Raw genomic sequence first — 22,442 nt, forward strand, 5'->3', positions numbered from 1 at the left:
TCTGCCCTGAAATTTTCAGACGAATCCGACAACCCGTTGTTGGGTTGCTGCCCCTGAGTTAGTTATTTTACAGAAATTTTGCAGTTTTTTGTTATTATCTTAGATATCATTATGATATCTAATATCTAATACTATTAATTATGATTTTAACCTTATTTTACATGATTTCCAAAGCATCAGTAAAATACAGGTGAGCAACACAGGCTCTTGAGAGCCTCTAGTTCATTCTCAAATGAATGTGTAATGCCAAAAGGTACAGAAACAAACCATTACCTACATTTTATACTGTTTAATATAATTGATATTTTACATGTACAGTCCTCTTGTGTAAAACAAAACAAATAGGCAACTAAAGTTGATTTAATCATTTGATAAAAAAAGGAGATGTAGTGTGATTGCCTATCAGACAATTATCTACTAGAGTCCAAATGATGGGGATTTAAGAGCCTATAGGTCACCATACAGCCTTTAACAATGATCAAAACTCATACCTTATAGTCAGCTATAAAAGGCCCCGACTTGACAAAAATTCAAATAAAAGCCAATGGTGCTTTGTATATTTCATGATTGAATATATTTGCTTTGGTTTTACTTTTTTATAAATCTCATTTACCTACCACAGTCTCCTTGACTAGTACAATGTTATTCAATACTATCTAGGTCACTGTGACCTATATTTATGTGAATTATTATTAAGACTGGTCGTAGACATCTATATTGTACAGACGTGGTATTTATATGAGTATTTTTTATTTTGAAGTTGGGTACACTTATATAATCGAATTACTTAAGAGTTCTCAAGGATTTTGAAAACACCTTGAACTATATACTTTGTTTACGTCCAGTTATATAAATATATAAAATTGACATAAATCTATATAAATGATTCATCTATAGACTTGAAATAATAGTCAGCACAACAATAATCAACATCATTGATATGTTTTGTTCAGAAGGAAGGAAAATATTGATTGTAAGCACAGATGTGATTAAGATTCATTCATATATAATGGCTGACTCATTAGCTTACATAAGTTATTTACACATTTTTAAAAGTCTTTGGTTAAGACGCAAAAAAAAGAACTACTGCTTTCGACGCAAAAAATGATATCTAGGGTTTATGTTTTACGATGTGAATAATATACATGTAAATGCCAGATGTTCCTTATTATGTAAATGTATTAGAAAATTGCGCATTTTGTTTTATAAATAAGAAATGTAATCAGATGCACTTTATTAGATGTAAAAGAAATATGCCATTAAATTAGAGAATTATCTCTCTGAACATTTTTATATACTATGTATATACATAGATGTATGGGTTAATGGTGGTACATAACACTACAGGGAGATAACTCTTTAAAAATCAGCTGAACGTTTTAATCACTTTCTATTGTTAAGGAAATATTAAGCTTCTCAATGAGTATACTACTATTGCAGTTTACTGTGGATTCATTTATTTTTGTGGGTTCCAATATTTCGTGGATTGAGGAAAATTGTATTTCTTGGATATTTGATTTTCTGCTGTTGCTAAAGTAAACATATTAGCTATGGAAAACTTGTACTTCATTGAACTTTTAAATTTGTGGTTCACTGATACCCACAAAACCCAAGTAAAATTATTATTCTACGAATAATAATGAATAAGTGAATGAGAAATCCAATAAAGACAGATATTTGTAATAAAAACAATTATTAGTTTTGTAACTTTCTACCTTTACAAACAGTTTACATAAAAACATAGTGGATTTGTTCACTCACCTGTGACATTTACCTGCAACGGCTGTTTATCATTATAGGTTGAAAGAGAGGTTCAAAGGTGTTAAAATTGATTATCACTTGAATGTTTAATGAAGGGGAACACATTGTGGTGAAATAAACGTTTTAATGATAGTTCAACATATCATTGTGTTTATATAATTGTCAGTTCTTATTTGAAAAAAACAATAAAATGTTTATTGAGATGAAATGAGCTGTGAAAAAATAAACATTTAGTTCTGTGTAACTATGTTAGTTTTCTTATTATTATCCAGTATATTATAATACAGATTAATGAAATTTAACCAGTGTAAATTTTATCTGACACAGTATCCGGAGTTACCTTTAAGAAAAGTGATGTGTTCCCTGAATAAACTTTTTGCCAAATTTTTCCTGAGAATTGAATGCTTCGCAGGATATATTAGCATTTGAGATCCCCAAAAACTTATTACAAAAACTTGAGTTTTACTATACAAGATATGTACCAACTCTTTGATTGTACATGAACTTAGTTACTTTACATAATGATGTTTATCTAATGTTTTTCAGATGAAAATCAGATTATTATAGTACAATTTGGAGCTTTACCACACTTACACAATATAATCAAGTCAAAAGCCTCACATAAAGACACGCTTGGTGCTGCTGTGGCCTGTCTCAGGAACCTATCCATACATAGAGCTAATGAGGTAAAACAGGGAACCAATTATAATACATATCTGATGAATGAAACATAATGATATGATATATTTTCTGTAACATATGGTTGCCATACTTGTGATAATGTCACTTTTTTCAGGTTCAATGCTATAAAAAAATTTGATAACTCAAAAAAAGACAATCTATATAAATAAGAAGATGTGGTACGAGTGCCAATGTGTAAAAAGTAAACAATTATTGGTCAAAGTACAGCCTTCAACACAGAGCCTTGACTCACACCGAACAGCAAGCTATAAAGGGCCCCAAAAAGACTAGTGTAAAACAATTCAAACAGGAAAACCAACGGTCTCATCTATATAAAAAACAAGAAACGAGAAACACGTATGAACCACACCAACAAATGACAACCATTGAACAACAGGCTCCTGACTTAGGACATGTGCATAAAAATGCTATAAAAAAATTCTAAAACTCAAAAAAAGACAATCTAAGCTGTTTGCTCGAATGATACATTGTACAGCCTCTTTAACGTGGAATGACTGCTTTGCTCTGCATTCCAGAATTGGTATATCTAATATACTGAATCAATGTTATTTGCATTTAGGTGGTACATAACACTACAGGGAGATAACTCTTTAAAAATCAGCTGCACGTCTTAATCACATTCTATTATTAAGGAAATATTAAGCTTCTCAATGATAAAAATCAGTGTTTGTCAAACTGCTATATATCCAATGAAATTTTTCCGATAAAGTGTGTGGTTCAAGTTTTTTGAAATTTTAATATTATTGTCAAAGGGTCAAAGTAAATATTTTGTCAAAATTTTATGAAAATTAAACGAGCCAAATTAATTTTAGTCAAGGTGATTGGTACCATCTTAAATATTTATTTCAAAACGAAAGAGGTGGAATTGATATGTATACAGTAAGACTTCAATTTATACATACTTGCCAACCTCTGACAATGAGAAATCATGTCATGACATGACATGACATGTCAAAAAGCGTGTGAAAACGCGTGACGTAGATGTGGACTTTTTAATACGACTCAGAACAATGTTCATAATTTCACATTATACAAATTTGTTAATATAAAAAACAATATTCTACTATAAACTTTTATTGTATTCAATAGTGGTCTGTTTTGCTGCTTTTAAAGCAACACCACTAAGTACATGTACAAATTCAAAACAACTGCCAGTTTGGTTACATTTACTTGATAACAAGGCACACAGTATATCATTGTCAAGTTCTGATCAGAATTCAGTGTGAATTTCTTTATAATTGAAAATGCTCTGTCACAGTCAGGATTGATATTAGCTGAACTAAAATAGCTTTATCAAGCTTTGAAAGCGTGTCATAACGTTTTTTTTTGCCATCTAAAATGTCATCTATTATCTCTGCCATTGCTCCCAACAAACTATATATGTTGCTATAGCCTGGTCAAAACTAGGTAGTTCATCAGAAGACAGCTGGTACTATGAGAACTGATCCAACAGTTCCGTGATATTTCCATCCCCTATGGCCTGTGGAAATCTGTTGGCTAGATTTGAAACTGAAAAAGAAAAATATTTTATTATTCATGTTATTTGATTACCATTAAACACGTTAAATGCTTAATCAAATAGCTACATTGTAGTTCTCCTCTCACATGTATTGTTCTGATTGCAACATAGGGTGCACAATGCGTTACTCGTCCCTCGATCATTTAAACTCGAACTCCCAAATATAATTTATAAATCTTGAATCTTAGACGTACACATCGACATTGTTTTCACTTAACAATCGTCTCTTAAGACGACGGTACAGGTCCTGAAAGCGACCTCTTTCTGTGTACATTTCCCCTACGTAAATTTGAAAGAAAGAAAGTCACAAAATCGTAAAAACTAATCACAAACTACTTACCCTAAGTGCTTTTTGCTGTTCGTCCATATAGAAAAATAAACAATGGCCACCATACAATTACTTCGAAATTTTCAGTATTTATCCTCTGGTCATGAAAAAACCCGAGAATCGCGATATCACTAACGACCAAAAAATCAAAACAACGAAAAAGCGTGTAATTGCGTGTAAAGTGGTGAAAAGCGTGTACACGCCATGTGACAAAATCCTTGCGTGTATTACACGCGAATATCATGTCAGTTGTCAACTATGATTTATATTTTGTCCTGAATATGCATGAAATATTTGCCACTGGATGTTAAGCAATCAACAATCAATCAATTTATATGAGTAATCCTTTTAAAACAATTATTCTTTAAATTTTCAGATACCACTGATTTCAGAAAAGATAATCCCAGATTTACGTCCTATTTTATGTGATAGTTCAAACTCGGAAGCTCAGAGGCATGCTGCAGGGACACTCAGGAATCTTGCTGTTGGGGATCACCACAGGGTAAACATTTACCTTCGAAATTTATTTGCAGAAAGAAAATTAAACTGATAACATCTTCCGACAAGGACTTACAGCAATCAAAATTTTGAGTCAATTATTGTACTCGGGCTTGGAAAATAACTTTTCAAAAAAATGGATTTGATGTTTCCAGTACAAATTTTGAACTCAGAGTTCAGAGTAATGTTTATAACAAAAAGACATGGTGTATAAGGGAAATGTGTAGCCATACAAGGAAAAAATAACTTTAATGAACTTATTCTTGACATCAACTTTACTAAATCAAGCACCAAAGTAGTGATCATTGTATTAATTAATTCATTAGCTCACCTTGCCTGAAATGCCAATTGAGCTTTTCTCATCACTTGGCGTCCGTTGTCGTCGTTAGCTTTTTACAAAAATCTTCTCCTCTGAAACCACTGGGCCAAATTTAACCAAACTTAGCCACAATCATCATTAGGGTATCTAGTTTAAAAAATGTGTCCGATGACCCTGCCAACCAACCAAGATGGCGGCCGCGGCTATAAATAGAACATAGGGGTAAAATGTAGATTTTGGCTTATATCTCTGAAACCAAAGCATTTAGAGTAAATCTGACAGGGTAAAACTGATTATCAGGTCAAGATCTATCTGCCCTGAAATTTTCAGACAAATCTGACAATCTGTTGTTGGGTTGCTGCCCCTGAACTGGTAATTTTAAGGAAATTTTGCAGTTTTTGGTTATTATCTTGAATTTTATTATAGATAGAGATAAACTGTAAACAGCAATAATATTCAGCAAAGTAAGATCTACAAATAAGTCGCATGACCAAAATTGTCAGTCGACCCCTTTAGGAGTTATTGCCCTTTATAGTCAATTTTTCACAATTTTTCGTAAATTTTTGTAATCTTTTACAAAAATCTTCTTCTCTGAAACTACTGAGACAAATTTAACCATACTTGGCCATAATCATTATTAGGGTATCTAGTTTAAAAAATTTGTCCGATGACCCCGCCTTCCAACCATCATGGCTGACTTGGTAAAATATAGAACATAGGGGTAAAATGCAGTTTTTGGTTTATATCTGTGAAACTAAAGCATTTAGAGCAAATGTGACAGGTGGCAAAAATGTTCATCAGATTTAGATTTATCTGCCCTGAAATTTTCAGACAAATCTGACAACCCGTTGTTGGGTTGCTGCCCCTGAGTTAGTAATTTTACAAAAATTTTGCAGTTTTTTGTTATTATCTTAGATATCATTATAATATCTAATATCTACTACTATTAATTATGATTTTAACCTTATTTTACATGATTTCTAAAGCATGAGTAAATACAGGTGAGCGACACAGGCTCTTGAGAGCCTTTAGTTGGTTTATATCTCTGAAACTAAAGCATTTAGAGCAAATCTGACTTGGCAAAAATGTTCATCAGATTTAGATTTATCTGCCCTGAAATTTTCAGACAAATCTGACAACCCGTTGTTGGGTTGCTGCCCCTGAGTTAGTAATTTTACAAAAATTTTGCAGTTTTTTGTTATTATCTTAGATATCATTATAATATCTAATATCTACTACTATTAATTATGATTTTAACCTTATTTTACATGATTTCTAAAGCATGAGTAAATACAGGTGAGCGACACAGGCTCTTGAGAGCCTTTAGTTGGTTTATATCTCTGAAACTAAAGCATTTAGAGCAAATCTGACTTGGCAAAAATGTTCATCAGATTTAGATTTATCTGCCCTGAAATTTTCAGACGAATCCGACAACCCGTTGTTGTGTTGCTGCCCCTGAGTTAGTAATTTTACAGAAATTTTGCAGTTTTTTGTTATTATCTTAGATATCATTATAATATCTAATATCTAATACTATTAATTATGATTTTAACCTTATTTTACATGATTTCCAAAGCATCAGTAAATACAGGTGAGCGACACAGGCTCTTGAGAGCCTCTAGTTCATTTTTCCATCTATTTGCAAATTGCATATGCAAATTCTTCTCTACCAATGACCTTATTTCTGTGAAAGTTTCACAGAATCTGATGGCATTGTAAATTTTCTAATTTTTATGCCACCTAGGGGCATTATGTTTTTCGGTCTGTGTGTCCGTTCGTCTGTCTGTCCATCTGTCTGTCCAACTTCAGGTTAAAGTTTTTGGTCAAGGTAGTTTTTGATGAAGTTGAAGTCCAATCAACTTGAAACTTAGTACACATGTTCCCTATGATATGATCTTTCTAATTAGAGTTTTGATCCCAATTTCATGGTCCACTGAACATAGAAAATGATAGTGCGAGTGGTGCATCTGTGTACTATGGACACATTCTTGTTTTATCCAAACACGAGAGCAAAACCTGTACTAAATTGTCAAATTCACAAAAAGAGGTTGGCATATTGCATCCATAAATCATACAAATACAAACTTACTGGTGTAAAATTAAATTAACATTATTTAACGCTACTATGAACTATTTAATATAATCTTGATTCATTAAGTTATTTTCAGAGCTTCATATACAATTTAAATTTTATTTATTTCTATTTTGACATGAATTATTACTTATGAGTGCTGAAATTTTGATTTGTTCGTGCATTTTACAGATCATAATAGACAATGATTGTATCGAAGCAATGACATTTGTTCTCATGGACATGGACACAAAACTTACAGTGCTAGCAGAAATAACAGCTGCATTAGCTATACTCACAGATGAAGGTACGATTATCTCCCCTGATTTATAACAAAACTTATAGTGCTAGCAGAAAAAAACAGCTGCATTAGCTATACTCACAGATGAAGGTACGATTATCGCCCCTGATTTATAACAAAACTTACAGTGCTAGCAGAAATAACAACTGCATAAGCTATACTCACAGATGAAGGTGAGATTATCTCCCCTGATATTTAACAAAACTTCTAAAACAGCTGCATAAGCTATCATCACAGACTATGTTAAGATGATCTCCCCTGATTTATGTTAAAAAAAATTCACACAGAAATAACAGCTGCGCCAGCTATCCTCAGATGAAGGTAAGATTATCTCCCCTGATTTGTAACAAAACTTACAGTTCTAGCAGAATTAACAGCTGCATAAGCTATCTTCACAGACAAAGGTAAGATTATCTCCCCTGATTTGTAGCAAAACGTACAGTGCTAGCAGAATTTACAGCTGCATAAGCTATCCTCACAGACAAAGGTTAGATTATCTCCCCTGATTTGTAACAAAACGTACAGTGCTAGCAGAATTAACAGCTGCATAAGCTATCCTCACAGACAAAGGTAAGATTATCAGCCCTGATTTGTAACAAAATGTACAGTGCTAGCAGAATTAACAGCTGCATAAGCTATCCTCACAGACAAAGGTAAGATTATCTCCCCTGATTTGTAGCAAAACGTACAGTGCTAGCAGAATTAACAGCTGCATAAGCTATCCTCACAGACAAAGGTAAGATTATCTCCCCTGATTTGTAGCAAAACGTACAGTGCTAGCAGAATTAACAGCTGCATAAGCTATCCTCACAGACAAAGGTTAGATTATCTCCCTTGATTTGTAGCAAAACGTACAGTGCTAGCAGAATTAACAGCTGCATAAGCTATCCTCACAGACAAAGGTAAGATTATCTCCCCTGATTTGTAGCAAAACGTACAGTGCTAGCAGAATTAACAGCTGCATAAGCTATCCTCACAGACAAAGGTTAGATTATCTCCCTTGATTTGTAAAACTTAGTGTTAGCAGAAATAACAGCTGCATTAGTTATCCTCACAAATGAAGGTCAGATGATTATTTCCCCTGATTTATAAGAAAAAAACTTACTTTGCTAGCAGAAGTAACAGCTGCATTAGTTATCACAGATGAAGGTAAGATTATCTACCTTGATTAACAAAACTTTCATTGCTGGTAGAAATAACAGCTGCAATAGCTATCCTTATGGATGAAGTTAGAATAATCTCATCTGATTAATAACAAAACTTCCAAAGCCAGCACAAATACTATCCTCACTTAAGAAGGTATCATATATATCCCTTAATATATAGCAAATCGTCAAGTGCTAGAAGAAATAACAGCTGCATTAGCTATCCCAACAGACAAAGGTAGGATTATATTCCCTGTTGTTTAACAAAACTTACAGTGGTAGCAGAAATAACAGCTGCATATCTATCCTCAGATGAAGGTAGGTTTATCCCCTGATTTATTTCAAACTTCCAATGAAGGCACAAAAATATTGACATACAAAGGTGAAGCTATCTCCTCTTATATATGATAAAACCCCAAGTGTTTTTACAAAATGTATTGCGTAAGCTTTATAAAGATTCATTTGATTTATAGCAAAAATTTCTTTTATAAGCAAAACCACAAATACACAAACTACATGCTCTATACTTAACCAAAGTATCTGACCTATCTCCCATACATATAATGCATTTGTAATGTTAAGTTACTTTTAACAAGATTTATTCTGGTATATGGGAGATAATCCAGTTTGAACCATGTTCCATCATGCATTATATGTCAGATACTTACCTTAATAATACAGTACTGTAAGTTAAGATAACAATGATCTTATGAATTAGAAAAATGTGACAGTATCACTTTCGCAGTGATAAAAACTTGCATTTCATAGTTTCTGTAGTGATGGTTCTTCATAAAATTTGTTTAATTGCATTAAATAGATTTCACATTTTTTGCCAATGGTCAAGAATTTCCAATAGTAATAATAAAGATTAATTTCTGAAATTACAGTACATATAAGTAAATTTTTTTTTCTCTTATTAGTTCATGATAGATACTGAGAATTCAGTAATTTTGGAATTAGTTTTATTGTGGTGGAAATTGCAACATGATATCTTTTGCATACAAAAACTTTAGTTCTTAATTTTGATAGCAATATTTGTATGCTGTAGTTTTGGGAATCTCATTAACAAAATCTCACATTTTTGTCCATTATTCAACAAACAATAATAAATGCATGCACACATTTCTGAATTTACAGACATATTCTAGACACACTGTTTAAATAAAGAACTAGTATTGTGTTTTCTCTTTAAGTGCCAGTCTTTGTAAGAATCAGGCAATTTTGAAAAAAAATAAAAACATGGCCGAAATAAACCCACCGACCTAAACATCCTATTTTGAAGTTACCCTCATCCTAAGTTAGAAATGCTAGGTCTTTTGTTTCTGCATGTCTGGTAATTTGAGAAATCTCTAGATAAATTTTGGTAAGAATGATGGAGTTAGCTCCCCTTAATTGTTAATTTCTAATGCATTTCAACTAAATTATATCTTGAATTACAAGAACAGGAAAAGGAAACAAAAGTTATATTTGTGCACCATTATACATTTTGAACATAAATCAGTGTAAACTTGAGCAGGTTTTTGTTTGTCATGTTTTCACCACTGCCTGTATCTTTATAGGCAGATTGGCACTTAAGTGCATGCACAACATTTTTAATTTTCAGACATTTCTGTACACACTGTTTAATGTGTTTTCTCTTTCAGATGATGTGAAGTATAAAATATTACAACTACACAATGGCAAATGTTTTACAAAGCTTGTAGCCATGGCAACCTTATCAAGTCATACAGATGTGCAATATAATAGTGTTGGTATCCTCGGCCAACTTTCTCTTGTCCGTATGTATGGTTGACTTTCTTTTTCCCATTATTGTCATTACATCACAATCATAAATTGACCAATCAGAATCCACTATTTACCATTTGAAGGAAGATGTTAAGTGCTGCTTATTTTTGGGATCCATTCTGTGCAATACTGGAAAATTTTTGTGATGGAATTATTTTTTTTTTTTCATGAATAAGATAAAATTTCCAAATTATCCCTCACGTAAATTTGATATTTAAGGAGGATTTTAATTAATCAGAAACAAGTAAAAAATGACGCTCTAAACCAAAATCTAGACATCGATATGGTTTTTACACCATATGTTTATGATTAAAACCACGCAGAGTATAAAAGTTGTAAATTAAAACTGAGACTATCAAATATCTACTAAAGTCCCCAAATTCCAAAAGCATAAAGATTTAACAATATGAAAGTCTCTTTCAAACTTTTTGTCTCAAATGTTGAGTTATTTCCCTTTGACATGTTTTCATTAAAAAAAAAGACTTTTATAACAGTTTTTATATACATTTCTACAGTTGTTATTGTTGTTTTATATCTGTATATGTGTGGTATGTGACATTGATCTGAATTTCATTTATGTGAATTTTATATTTTAGCCCTACCAGAACCTCTAAAGGTGGAAAATAGGAAAGGTATTCTATTGTATATAGACATGTTCCTGAAATCACCAGATCCAAACTTTATACATGTTGCCTTGTGGACGTTGGTGCAATTACTTAAAGGTTAGTATATATATATATTTTTATGTATTTTTATGTATATTCATTTAATAACTGCAACACTGAAAACAACTGGTTTTATTGTCTAGGCTCAAAGAAGTAAAAAAAGGAGACTTATTGTCTTAGGCTCAACAAAATGAAAAAAGAGACTTGTATGTGCAAGTGTGCCAACATGCAAAGGGGTAATAAATATAACGGTGGCTTTGCAGGTAGCCATAAATCACAAACAATTTCACAACACTTTAAATCACTTCACAACCTGAAAATCTCTCTTTTAGGTGTCATTCTCAAAGACAAATCATATTTTGTTTCATTTAATACTTAACAATAAAATGTTTGTGACGATCATTTGGAATATATTATTCCATAAATTTACATAGCTGTTGACATTTTTCTCTCTAAATTCCTGCAAGTCTCGTTAAATCTCGTGGAAACAAGTAATTAGGTCATACCATAAGGAAAAACCTACAAGATTCTAATCCCGTCAGTATAATAGTCCCAGTATACATGTACTGTATTTAGAATCAGTAATATTAAATTTTTATATTATTTGCATTTTCAGAATTACATTTTATTTATTTTTTATTCCAGATCAATTTTTCCTACAAGCCTTCAGAGAACATGATATAGAACAAGTTATAACAAAAATTCATCAGATCTCATCACAACCTACAACCATTGATGAACTTGCTGAAACAGCTCTGAACATGCTCAGAGGAGAAGGAAGTCCAACTTCCAGTGATGACTGACCAATCACAGTCAAAGATAAATTCATGTGATATCTGAATGACAATGATCATGAACTGCCAATAAAATTATTGTCAAAGTGCTAATACTTCATGGAAGTAGACACGAGATGAAGTTTAAAAGACTGAGGATCATGCAGCCTTACCATCATTTTTACTTACACAGAGTGACAATATTTATAGATGGACAACCATTGTATGCAGACAATCCATCTTGCCTTGGAAATTGAATTTTCCATAAATTTTTATTTTGAACACTTGATTCCCATTCATGTATAATTAAAGGGTAAATTTGAATTGGATAAAAAATCAAAAATTAAGTAATGAGATGAATTGTCATTTTTCCATAGAAATTTGTTTATCATAATATCCAGTGAAATTGAAAAGTAAATGTTTTGTGGAATACAGTATACCACATATTGATTCAATAAAAATCACTCTAGATTGTGATTTTTCACTGTTAATGGTGGTGATTGTGAGGGAGTCACTCTGAATATCACTATGTATTTTGTATACTGAGGGATTCATTTATTTTCAAAGGTGCCAATTTTCATGGATCAAGGAAAACAAACATTTTTGTGAATCTTTGATTTCATGGTTTTGCCGAAGTCTGCATAAATCCCTACTTAATATTGCACTTCGTAGAACATTTTAATTAATTGTTCGCCTATTACCACAAAATCTATGAAAATTGGTTTCCCGCTTATAATAACAAATTCACAGTAGATTAATATATAGCAAATTTAAGGCCATAAATTTACAATAATCAGCAGTCACCCTGTTTTTCATTGATTCACTTAACACTAGCAAGAACTTTTGTGTTTCAACTTGTGTGTGCCATTAAATTTTATTGTAAGTAAATGTAATTTACAAGGTGACAATGACATTTTACTGTGGATTCATTTATGTTTTGTGGATACCATTTTTTGTTGATTGAAGACATATTTTATGTTTGTGGATATTTGATTTTGTTATTCTGCCAAGTTCTGCATACAAGCCTATAGAAAATTTGTACTTTGTTAAACATTAAAATTTGTAGTTCATCGATCACCATTAGCTAGGAAATCCACGAAAATTAGTATCTGACAAATAATAATGAAATTCCACAACATTTAAAATGGTTGTTTTGTAGCTTAGATTGGCTCAATACATGTTGTGGGAAGTGTAGAAGTGTTATGACAATGTTTTTTTGTAGTATTTTCTAAGCACCGCCTTTTTGTTTTATGTGTTGTAGAGGCTTTAACAATGTGTTTTATTCTTATATGATAATTTTATCTATCTTATTTATTTTACTTCTTTTTAGCATTGAGCATTGATTAAGCAATAGACCATTTTCATAGTGCCGACTTTTGACTTTTGAGTTTATATTTTTTCTACAGGTTACCATCTCTGTGGTAGGACATCCTGGTACTCAGTCAAGTAAGAGCAACCTAAAGAAGTAAAATCCAGCTTACAATCGGTAATATGGGGGGAAAATTTTCTGTTTTATCGGAAAACAGTAAACTTTTCCAGCAAATTGCACCGATTATATATTTGATTTTACTTGTTTTGGATGCTCTTACCTGACCAAGTACCAGGATGTCTGACCATAGAGTAGGTAACCTGTCGAACAATTATATAATCCGGAGTCAAAAGTCGGGAATATGAAAATAGTATATTGTAATACTTGTAAAATGTCTATGACTAATTTTTTTATCGTTTATCATTTATCTTTTATCGTGTTTATTTTACAATTTTTTTTTTAATACTGAATAACTAATCTTGGAGCATTAATTCAGCAATTTTAATACTTAGAAAATGTTTTAGAAATTGAATTAGGGAAAGTATGCTCTGAATATAATCACGTTGAGAATGTTTATGGGTGATTTATTTTCAGAAAAAATAAGAAAAAATAATGCATTTATATATACATCTATGTGATATGTATTTAAAAAATGAAATAAGTAATCCTTTCATCCTATAAACATGATAAATAATACTTATAACTCAATTTGAAAGTTATGATTAATTTTTAAACCAAGATGTGTTCCGATTTTTCTATTCATTTTCCTTCTCACATTTTCATAACATTCGTTCAAATTTTACATTTTACTATATTTAGAAAATTGAATTTTATGAAGAGAACACAAGGTTTCCTGAAAACATGTTTTATTTCTGTTATTCATACCAATTTTCTTCTTCAATTTTTACCCTTTGAAGACAGTAATTTAATTTGGCATTTTATATTTCATCATGCTGTCAAATTATTGTTAAAATTTTACATTTTGTATTTTGATTTTATTATTCATCATGAGTCAAACATTAGGGGGGTAGGAGTGGGTGTCATCATTAATTCCCTGAAAATTTGACCTCTATTGGAGTAATCTCAAGTTTCTGAATGGAAAAAAGTCAATGTGAGACCAAACTCTTCAAGTAACATGAAGCCAAATGTATTATGTATTTTTAAAAAGTCAAGAAGGGACCAAACGGGGCTTGGAATATGATGTGTAATGTTTCTATTAGCACTCCATATAATTCAATAACACCTTATCTTAAGTTCTGGTATTTTACTACCATTGACAGAATGACAATTGCAAGACAATCATTTTTGTTCTTTTACATCAAATATTTTCTTTAATAACACTTAAAGGGATAAATATTTTACTATCAATATTGGACAAACTTGAGATTATTGTATTTTGTCTTGTATAGACATTCTTCATAATATCAACTTCTCAGTCTTTTTTGCCATTTTTTTTTAAATGCATATAGGCATTTGATCTTTTTACCTCCTAGGGAATTCATTTTGCTTTTCATTAAGGAAACTCGTACTAGTATTTCACTAAAATTGATCAAATTTTACAATTCTGACTTCTGTAATTGTAGTTCTGAATAAAAGTTAAAGATTGTATAGTACATGAGATACATTTAATGGTAGTTATTTATAGGATTTTAAGCCTCATGTTTCCTCTGTTTTATTTATGCAGGTTGGTAATGTATGAGTCTGTTTGATATTCTGTACACAGAATGAGTTCAAAGACTTATAAATTAGAGATAACTTACGATATTTTTGTCTTTCTTTATAAAAATGATCTGAATGATAATTTTACTACCCGTTTTATACATATATTTTATAATTTTTAGTCTACATCATTCATGTATTATTTTGTAATATTTATTATTGATTTGTGATTGTGATACTGATCTCAAGAAGTCACAGATTGGGCAATTTCTGACAAAGTACATATTAGTTTGTACAAATACATGTTTAATCAACTGATTACAAAAAAGCTCCTGTAGTTGTGTTTTTCAATATTTCTATCCAATCTGAAATATTATAAATTCTTCCTAAATAGGCACAACTTCTCTTAGGAGTAAACCTAGAAATTTTTCTGTCAAATCCTCCCAAGTCTGGAATTCTGCAGATGAATAAAAAGTATTAAGATATGTCAAAAGATCCCTATTTACAAGGTTCTTAACTTGGGAGGGGCACATACAAATGTGATGGGAAGAACAATTTTTGTATCTCAACCCTCCTTTTTTTCATTTTCAATCAGAAGAGTAACAAAACATACATAAACGAATACACAATAAAAACCTGTACAGGAAAAGAAAAAATATGTAATAGATAATACAAATACAAAATTAATAACAGATTATTCCATATTGTCAAGATTATAAGAATGATTTGCCAAGATAATGTTGATGTTATTTATTTGATTGATTTTTGGTGTTTTAACGCCACTTTTAAGCACCGCTTTTTGGCTATTTCGTGGCGGCCAGTTTTTATTTGTGGAGGAAGCCAGAGTGCCCGGAGAGAACCACGACCTTCGACAGGAAAACTGACAATCCTAGTCAATTAAGATTGGAGTCGAGTGTACACGCACAAGCGGGGTTCGAACTCACAACCTCAGTGTTGACTGGCTAGTGATTACAGTAGTAACTACTTAGACCACTCGGCCACCCAGGCCCCTTGATGTTATTTAAGATAATAAGTTTTTCAATGGTGTTTTTAAAGGAAGTGTATTTTGAATTTAATGGATAAGTTATCAAACCTAAATAATCTTGTGAAACTGTTAGCAACAGCAAATAAATAATCATATCAGAAGCCTGTAAATCAGTGGTTGTGATATGTTGCTATCTGCAATATTTGTTTTTTCTCTAAATTGTCTTTGCATTGAACATGCATTTGGTGGTTTGCTTGAAACGTTTCACATTTTGTCTACTGGGACCTTTTTTTTTAGCTTACTATATGTAATGGGTTTTTCTCATTGTTGAAGGATGTATGGTTATAACCTTAAGTGGAGTTTTCTTCCTATATAAAGGTATACTAAGAAGTGCCACTGGTATGGGTCACTTTTTTGGAATTTCAAATTTACCAATTGGGTACAATTTCACAGAGGTTATTAACCAATAGATAGAAATTCATGTCATTTGGTCATAAATTTTCATCTTTTGTTAAAATGACTGTAAAAACTGTGTATGGATCTTTTTATTTTGTGATATAAATGATCCCATGTGGTTAAGTCTTAATAAGATGTCATGACAGTTGGGAAATAAATATAAATGGGTAATGATTTTTGTATGAAACATGAATTTGTAAGGATATTCGTATGAAATATAGGAATTGGTAAGGATTTTCACATAAATCAATACATGAATGAGAGGTGGTTTTTAAAGCCAAGCCGGGCGTCAGAATTAAAATGTATATTTATAACATTTTTATCCACGGCCAGTAGATGTTCAATAAAAAATCATATGACAATGTATACCATAGCCAATAGATGTTCAAAGAAATATTGTTTTAATCAAATAATTCAGATACTCCTATATGTTATTAATGTTTTGTTTACATTATTTACTAATAATATTACAATAGATAATTAAGACATTGTAAAGACATTCCATGCAAAACCACTAGTCATTTACATTTCATAACTATTTCATTGCACACATATGTATACATGTATATGTACATTGTTCTAGAAATTCAGGAATCATTGATTTTATCATTCATTTTGCTCTTTTTATTCAATATTATAAATTTATCTCAGTTATTTAGTCTTTGTTAATTTACAGGTCTCAATTCTGACAGTTATTGACTTGAATTTGTTTTTCTTCTTTACTATTTTTTCTGGTATTTATTTATTTGATTAAGTTTAAGATGCTTTCTTGCCTAATTGCATCTAGTTTTATGATCATTCCAACTCAAAATTTTTGAATTCATTGTTTTACCATAATCTTCCTTTAAGCCTACAAAAGATTTGAACTTTGTTGAACTTTTAAAGTCGTTGTTCACCTTTAGCCACAAAATCCATGAAACTTGGTATGCCACGAATAATAATGAAGCCACAGTTACTACTTAGACTGCTACAATATGTATAAAAAATACACTTTATCTAACCAGTTTTGGCTAATGTATGTACCAGAAGGACATTGTATATTGTTTTAAAAAGGGGGGTGTATGTATGTTAATAACTTCTCAGAAGTGTTTAGTGTTAATAACTTTTTAGAGGTGTTTAGATCTAATTTTAGAAAACAGGACAATATTTTACTACATGATTTCACCTGACTGGGTATGATTGATTAAATCATGCGATTGATGGACGTTCTTATCAAGTATCACTTAGGGCGGTTTTAGAATTGAATGCATAGAAGGGTGGACAGTGGAAGCACTTTTCAGACCCCAACCACTCATAATTTAAATTTTCATTTTACTTTTAATTATTCCAAAAATCTAAGGAAAATGCAACCACTCACATTTAATTAATTTGAATGCCTCCCATCCCCTCCACCATGATCAATTTAGGAACAGCGCTTGTTGCTTTTTTCTCAAATAAAACTTTTGTCAGTCACATGGTTATGCCTATCAAACAAAGTAGGTGAAATAAGGTAGAAATATATTGTTCTAAACTATAGATTTAACTAGCTTTTATTGAATAGAAATCAAATAGTCTTGCTAGTATAAGCCATACCCATGCAATCAGGTGACATTCTTCAGGGCTCACGCTAGCAGTCGACTGGGGTGACAAAGTCGCTTTCCCTTCCGTCACTTCGCTTTGCCTGCCCGTCAACAGCGATATCTAGTCGCCCTGGTGTTCACAATAGTCGCCTGCAGTCACATTCGTCAAAGAATTTCTTTAGTAATATGTTGTACTTTTTAATATCCAATATATCTCTGTTATTTCAGCTATATACTGGCATATACACTAACAATCATCAGAATAGTCATTATGGATTACATGTGTGCAACTGTTTTTGTGTCCTTTATTACATGTGCAAATAATGTAACATACATTCCTACATTATTAAATGTGCAAGTTATGTCATATTTAATGCTTTACATTCCTACTGTATTACACCTGCAAGTAATGTCATTTGTAATAGTATACATTCCTACTGTATTACACCTGCAAGTAATGTCATTTGTAATAGTATACATTCCTACTGTATTACACCTGCAAGTAATGTCATTTGTAATAGTATGCATTTCTACTTTATTACATGTACAATTTATGTCATGTTTCATACTGTACATTACTACTTTATTAGATGTACAAGTTTTGAAATGTTTAATGCTATACTTTCCTATTTCACTACATGTGCAAGTTGTGTAATGTTTAATACTATACATTCCTACTTTATTACATGTACAAGTTATTTTAGGTTCCTTGTATGCTGAACTAAGTATTAAAATTGATACAATTCATTAAAAAACCTTGTTTGTACTTATATTCATTGACCAAATTTAAGGTGGTACCTAACACTACAGGGAGATAACTCTGTAAAAATCAGCTAAACGTTTTAATCACGTTGTATTGTTGTAGGAAATATTAAGCTTCTCAATGATCAAAATTAGTGTTTTTCAAACTGCTATATAACCAATGAAATTTTTCTAATAAAGTGGTTGGTTCAAATTTTTTGAAATTTTTATATTTTTGTCAAAGGGTCAAAGTAAACATTTTGTCAAAATTTTATGAAGATTAAACGAGCCAAATTAATATTAGTCAAGGTGTTGGGTACCACCTTAAGCATGCAATACATAATCTGTTACATGAGAGAGCACAACAGAAAAGGGTGTGAGATACCAAGGGGACATTCAAAACTCATAAGTTGTTGAGAACTGACAATGCCACAAAAGACAAATAAGTCCACAAAACAACTACAGACTAAGCAAGACAAACCAAACAAGGTACTAAAGCAATTAGGATAAGATAATATAAAATATGCATTTTAGGGACAATTTATGGTCACCTGTCCTGTAAAAAATCTATAAAAATGAAGACCTATGCACATTTTATATATTTAATGGACAGACAGGATTTACAACCTGAATTTTGCATTCAGGGTAAGAAAACTTATGTGGTCACCATTTCATTACTGATTTCCCAAGGTATCATATTTAAACATTCTGGGACTTTACTACAATAAACCTTAATTTTTTAGATTTGATCAAATGACGTGAAAATACAATACCTTTTGATCTGTGTTGTCATACCTTTGTGTAGGAAATTATTTAAGGCATATGATGGACAAAATTCAAAGTTGCCAAATGATTTATATTTTATATGGTAGTTGTTATCAAATAGTTCGTTTTTATGTATGTTGGCGTTTGTTTTTTTTTGCACTTCAGTGTTTCCGTTGTTCCGTTGTTTTCCTTTATAGTTGATGTGTTTCCCTCAGTTTAAGTTTGTAACCCGGATTTGTTTTCTCTAAATCGATTTATGACTTTTGAACAGCGATATACTACTGTTGCCTTTATTTATACTTTACAAATGTATATCTTATCATTCGATATTGAGAGTCATGTACATATATATATTAAGTGGTTTTTAATTTTTTCAGAGAAAAGGAAGTGGAAAATTCCAATGTTTAAGGATGTAGTCATGTCAGGTTTAGGAATTTTTGTCATATGTTCAAACTCCTTGGGTTTTTTCCTACGATATATGGTAAAATAATTTGCCGCATATAATCCACTTTTCTTTTAATAAAATACTTCAATAGCGCATAAAAGGTTATTTACTAAAATCTAAGCAGATTCTAGATTTCTTTTCTTACGATTTTAGTCCCAAATAATGCCAATGCTAAATATAAGGTAAAAGTCCGAGTCAGCCTTTTCCCGCCATATTTTAACAATTAAGATATCTCGGAAAGGAGTTCCACAACCCATCAATATTTTTAGCTTATTTTGTTCCTTAACTAATGCTTCTCTGATTTATAGTATCAATTTTAAATTCCAGATTTTTTTAATTTCACCTGATATCATCCTTAAGTCCTTATGTCCTTATTTAGAACAGGATATTGAATTTTTGATCATCATACTAAATGATAGCATGCTACCAAGAGACCATCGAGGTGGTTAAAAATGCATTTAGAAACAGACAACAAGTAAATTCTTAGATAATTCTATTGATTGATTGCTTATGATAAGTCCATTTGCAAATGTTTTAGGCATACTATCTCTAACCATGCTGAATTGTTTTCAAACAGTGGCTAATTATCATATATTTGCAAAAAGATGCAAATCATATGCAAATGAGCTATTTATTCCTTACAACCGTATAACATTTTTGACAACATGAGGTATAATGAATTAAAGCAGTAAAATTTGTACGATCTTTGTAAGGTTATGTAACTCTAACGAAACCTTTTTAGAGAATATACCGCATCAACAACATTCAAGCAGCACCTATATATGATAATATATATCCTAGTTGATATAATATGAAAGAGGTTGCGATTTCAACCAGACTTTCCTTGATAGTTAGATGCTGCTTACTATGTACATTGAAGCTATTAAACCAAAGTTCCTGATGCCCATCATGGTAAGTTGAAGTAATTTTATTAAAAAGTCATTGACGCCATTTTATTATGGTTGACCGTTATGGGATACCTTTTCCACATATTTGATCAGGTTCTACAGTTGTTAAACATATATGTTCCACTTGTCGTAGCCGCACCCCTTTTCTCTATTCTATTTCATTTTATTATACTTCACACTAGTGGAGCATGCCTAACACACTCCTCGGAGTATCTGGTCACGTACAACTAAATGCGTGTCAATAATGGAGCAAACCTTACATACCCTTCCGGAGTACCTGGTAACGTACAACACAATACGTGTCACTAGTGAAGTATGCCTTACATACCCTTCCGAAGTTCTTGGTCACGTACAACTAAATGCGTGTCACTAGTGAAGCATGCCTTACACACTCCTCGGAGTACCTGGTCACGTACAACACAATGCGTGTCACTAGTGGAGCATGCCTTACATTTCCTTCTGGTGTATCGGGTCATGTACAACACAATGCATGTCACTAGTGGAGCATGAATTACATACACTTCCGGTGTATCTGGTCATGTACAACACAATGCGTGTCACTAGTGGAGCATGAACTATATACCCTTCTAGAGTACCTGGTCACGTACAACACAATGCATGTCACTAGTGGAGCATGAATTACATACCCTTCCGGTGTATCTGGTCATGTACAACACAATGCGTGTCACTAGAGGAGCATGCCTTACATATCCTTCTGGTTTATCTGGTCATGTACAACGCAATAGATGTCACTAGTGGAACATGAATTACATACCCTTCCGGTGTATCTGGTCATGTACAACACAATGCGTGTCACTAGTGGAGCATGAACTATATACCCTTCTAGAGTACCTGGTCACGTACAACACAATGTGTGTCACTAGTAGAGCATGAACTATACACCCTTTCGGAGTACCTGGTCACGTACAACAGAATGCGTGTCACTAGTGGAGCATGACTTACATACCCTTCCAGTGTATCTGGTCATGTACAACACAATGCGTGTCACTAGTGGAGCATGATCTATATACCCTTCCGGAGTACCTGGTCACGTACAACACAATGTGTGTCACTAGTAAAGCATGAACTACATATCCGTCCGGAGTACCTGGTCATGTACAACACAATGCATGTCACTAGTGGAACATGCCTTACATATCCTTTTGGAAGTGATATTGTCAGTTCATATGATAGGTATTGATAGATTTACGTATATTCGTTCCCTAATTAAAGCTAGATTCAGTGTATAATTCAGTTTAGTTAAGATAATTGCAATATCAAAATCTGATTAACTACATAAAACTAGTTAACATTTTCTGTGTAAAACAATCAGTTCAATTCAAGGCGTTAATGGAATTTAATGTTTTTAATGGCCAGATCACATGATGTGTATATATGCAGTAAAAATGGCCTTTCGAAAATTGTCTAGTTTAAGTTTCATACATGATATTTTGCAGACTACGAATACATTTATAGTAAGCATAGGACTGATTTTTTGGCAGCAATGACTGAAGACAAGATTTTTGCTGACACATTAGTAAACTATGGTTGTTGGTGTGGACAACTAGGAAATGGAATGTACGTCGATGATTTAGATAAGTGAGTATTCAAAATGTTTAAGAGACTACAAATCAAACTTTAGAAGATTATCCAAGAACATAGCCTTCTATTACTTCCCTTTTCTCTGACGGACAACTGCCAGCAAAGGCTTTAATTATCAATCGACATTGCTCAAAAATCAAAACAGA

The 22,442-nt window shown here is 32.0% G+C and overlaps 1 protein-coding gene across 1 annotated transcript in view; it reads left to right on the forward strand.

The window, feature by feature from the left end:
- The window catches only part of LOC127732208 (uncharacterized), a 40,183-nt gene extending 21,593 nt beyond the window's left edge, over window positions 1-18,590 (forward strand). The window contains exons 9-14 of the mRNA XM_052241288.1: window positions 2,308-2,447; window positions 4,687-4,812; window positions 7,391-7,505; window positions 10,288-10,422; window positions 11,026-11,151; window positions 11,740-18,590. Of these exons, the coding sequence (XP_052097248.1) occupies window positions 2,308-2,447; window positions 4,687-4,812; window positions 7,391-7,505; window positions 10,288-10,422; window positions 11,026-11,151; window positions 11,740-11,897 (800 nt within the window). The 3' untranslated portion in view covers window positions 11,898-18,590. The remainder of the gene's footprint in view (window positions 1-2,307; window positions 2,448-4,686; window positions 4,813-7,390; window positions 7,506-10,287; window positions 10,423-11,025; window positions 11,152-11,739) is intronic.
- The last annotated feature ends 3,852 nt before the right edge of the window (window positions 18,591-22,442 follow it).

This window comes from Mytilus californianus, unplaced genomic scaffold (assembly GCF_021869535.1).
Source record: "Mytilus californianus isolate M0D057914Y unplaced genomic scaffold, xbMytCali1.0.p SCAF_22, whole genome shotgun sequence".
NCBI classification, from domain to species: domain Eukaryota; kingdom Metazoa; phylum Mollusca; class Bivalvia; order Mytilida; family Mytilidae; genus Mytilus; species Mytilus californianus.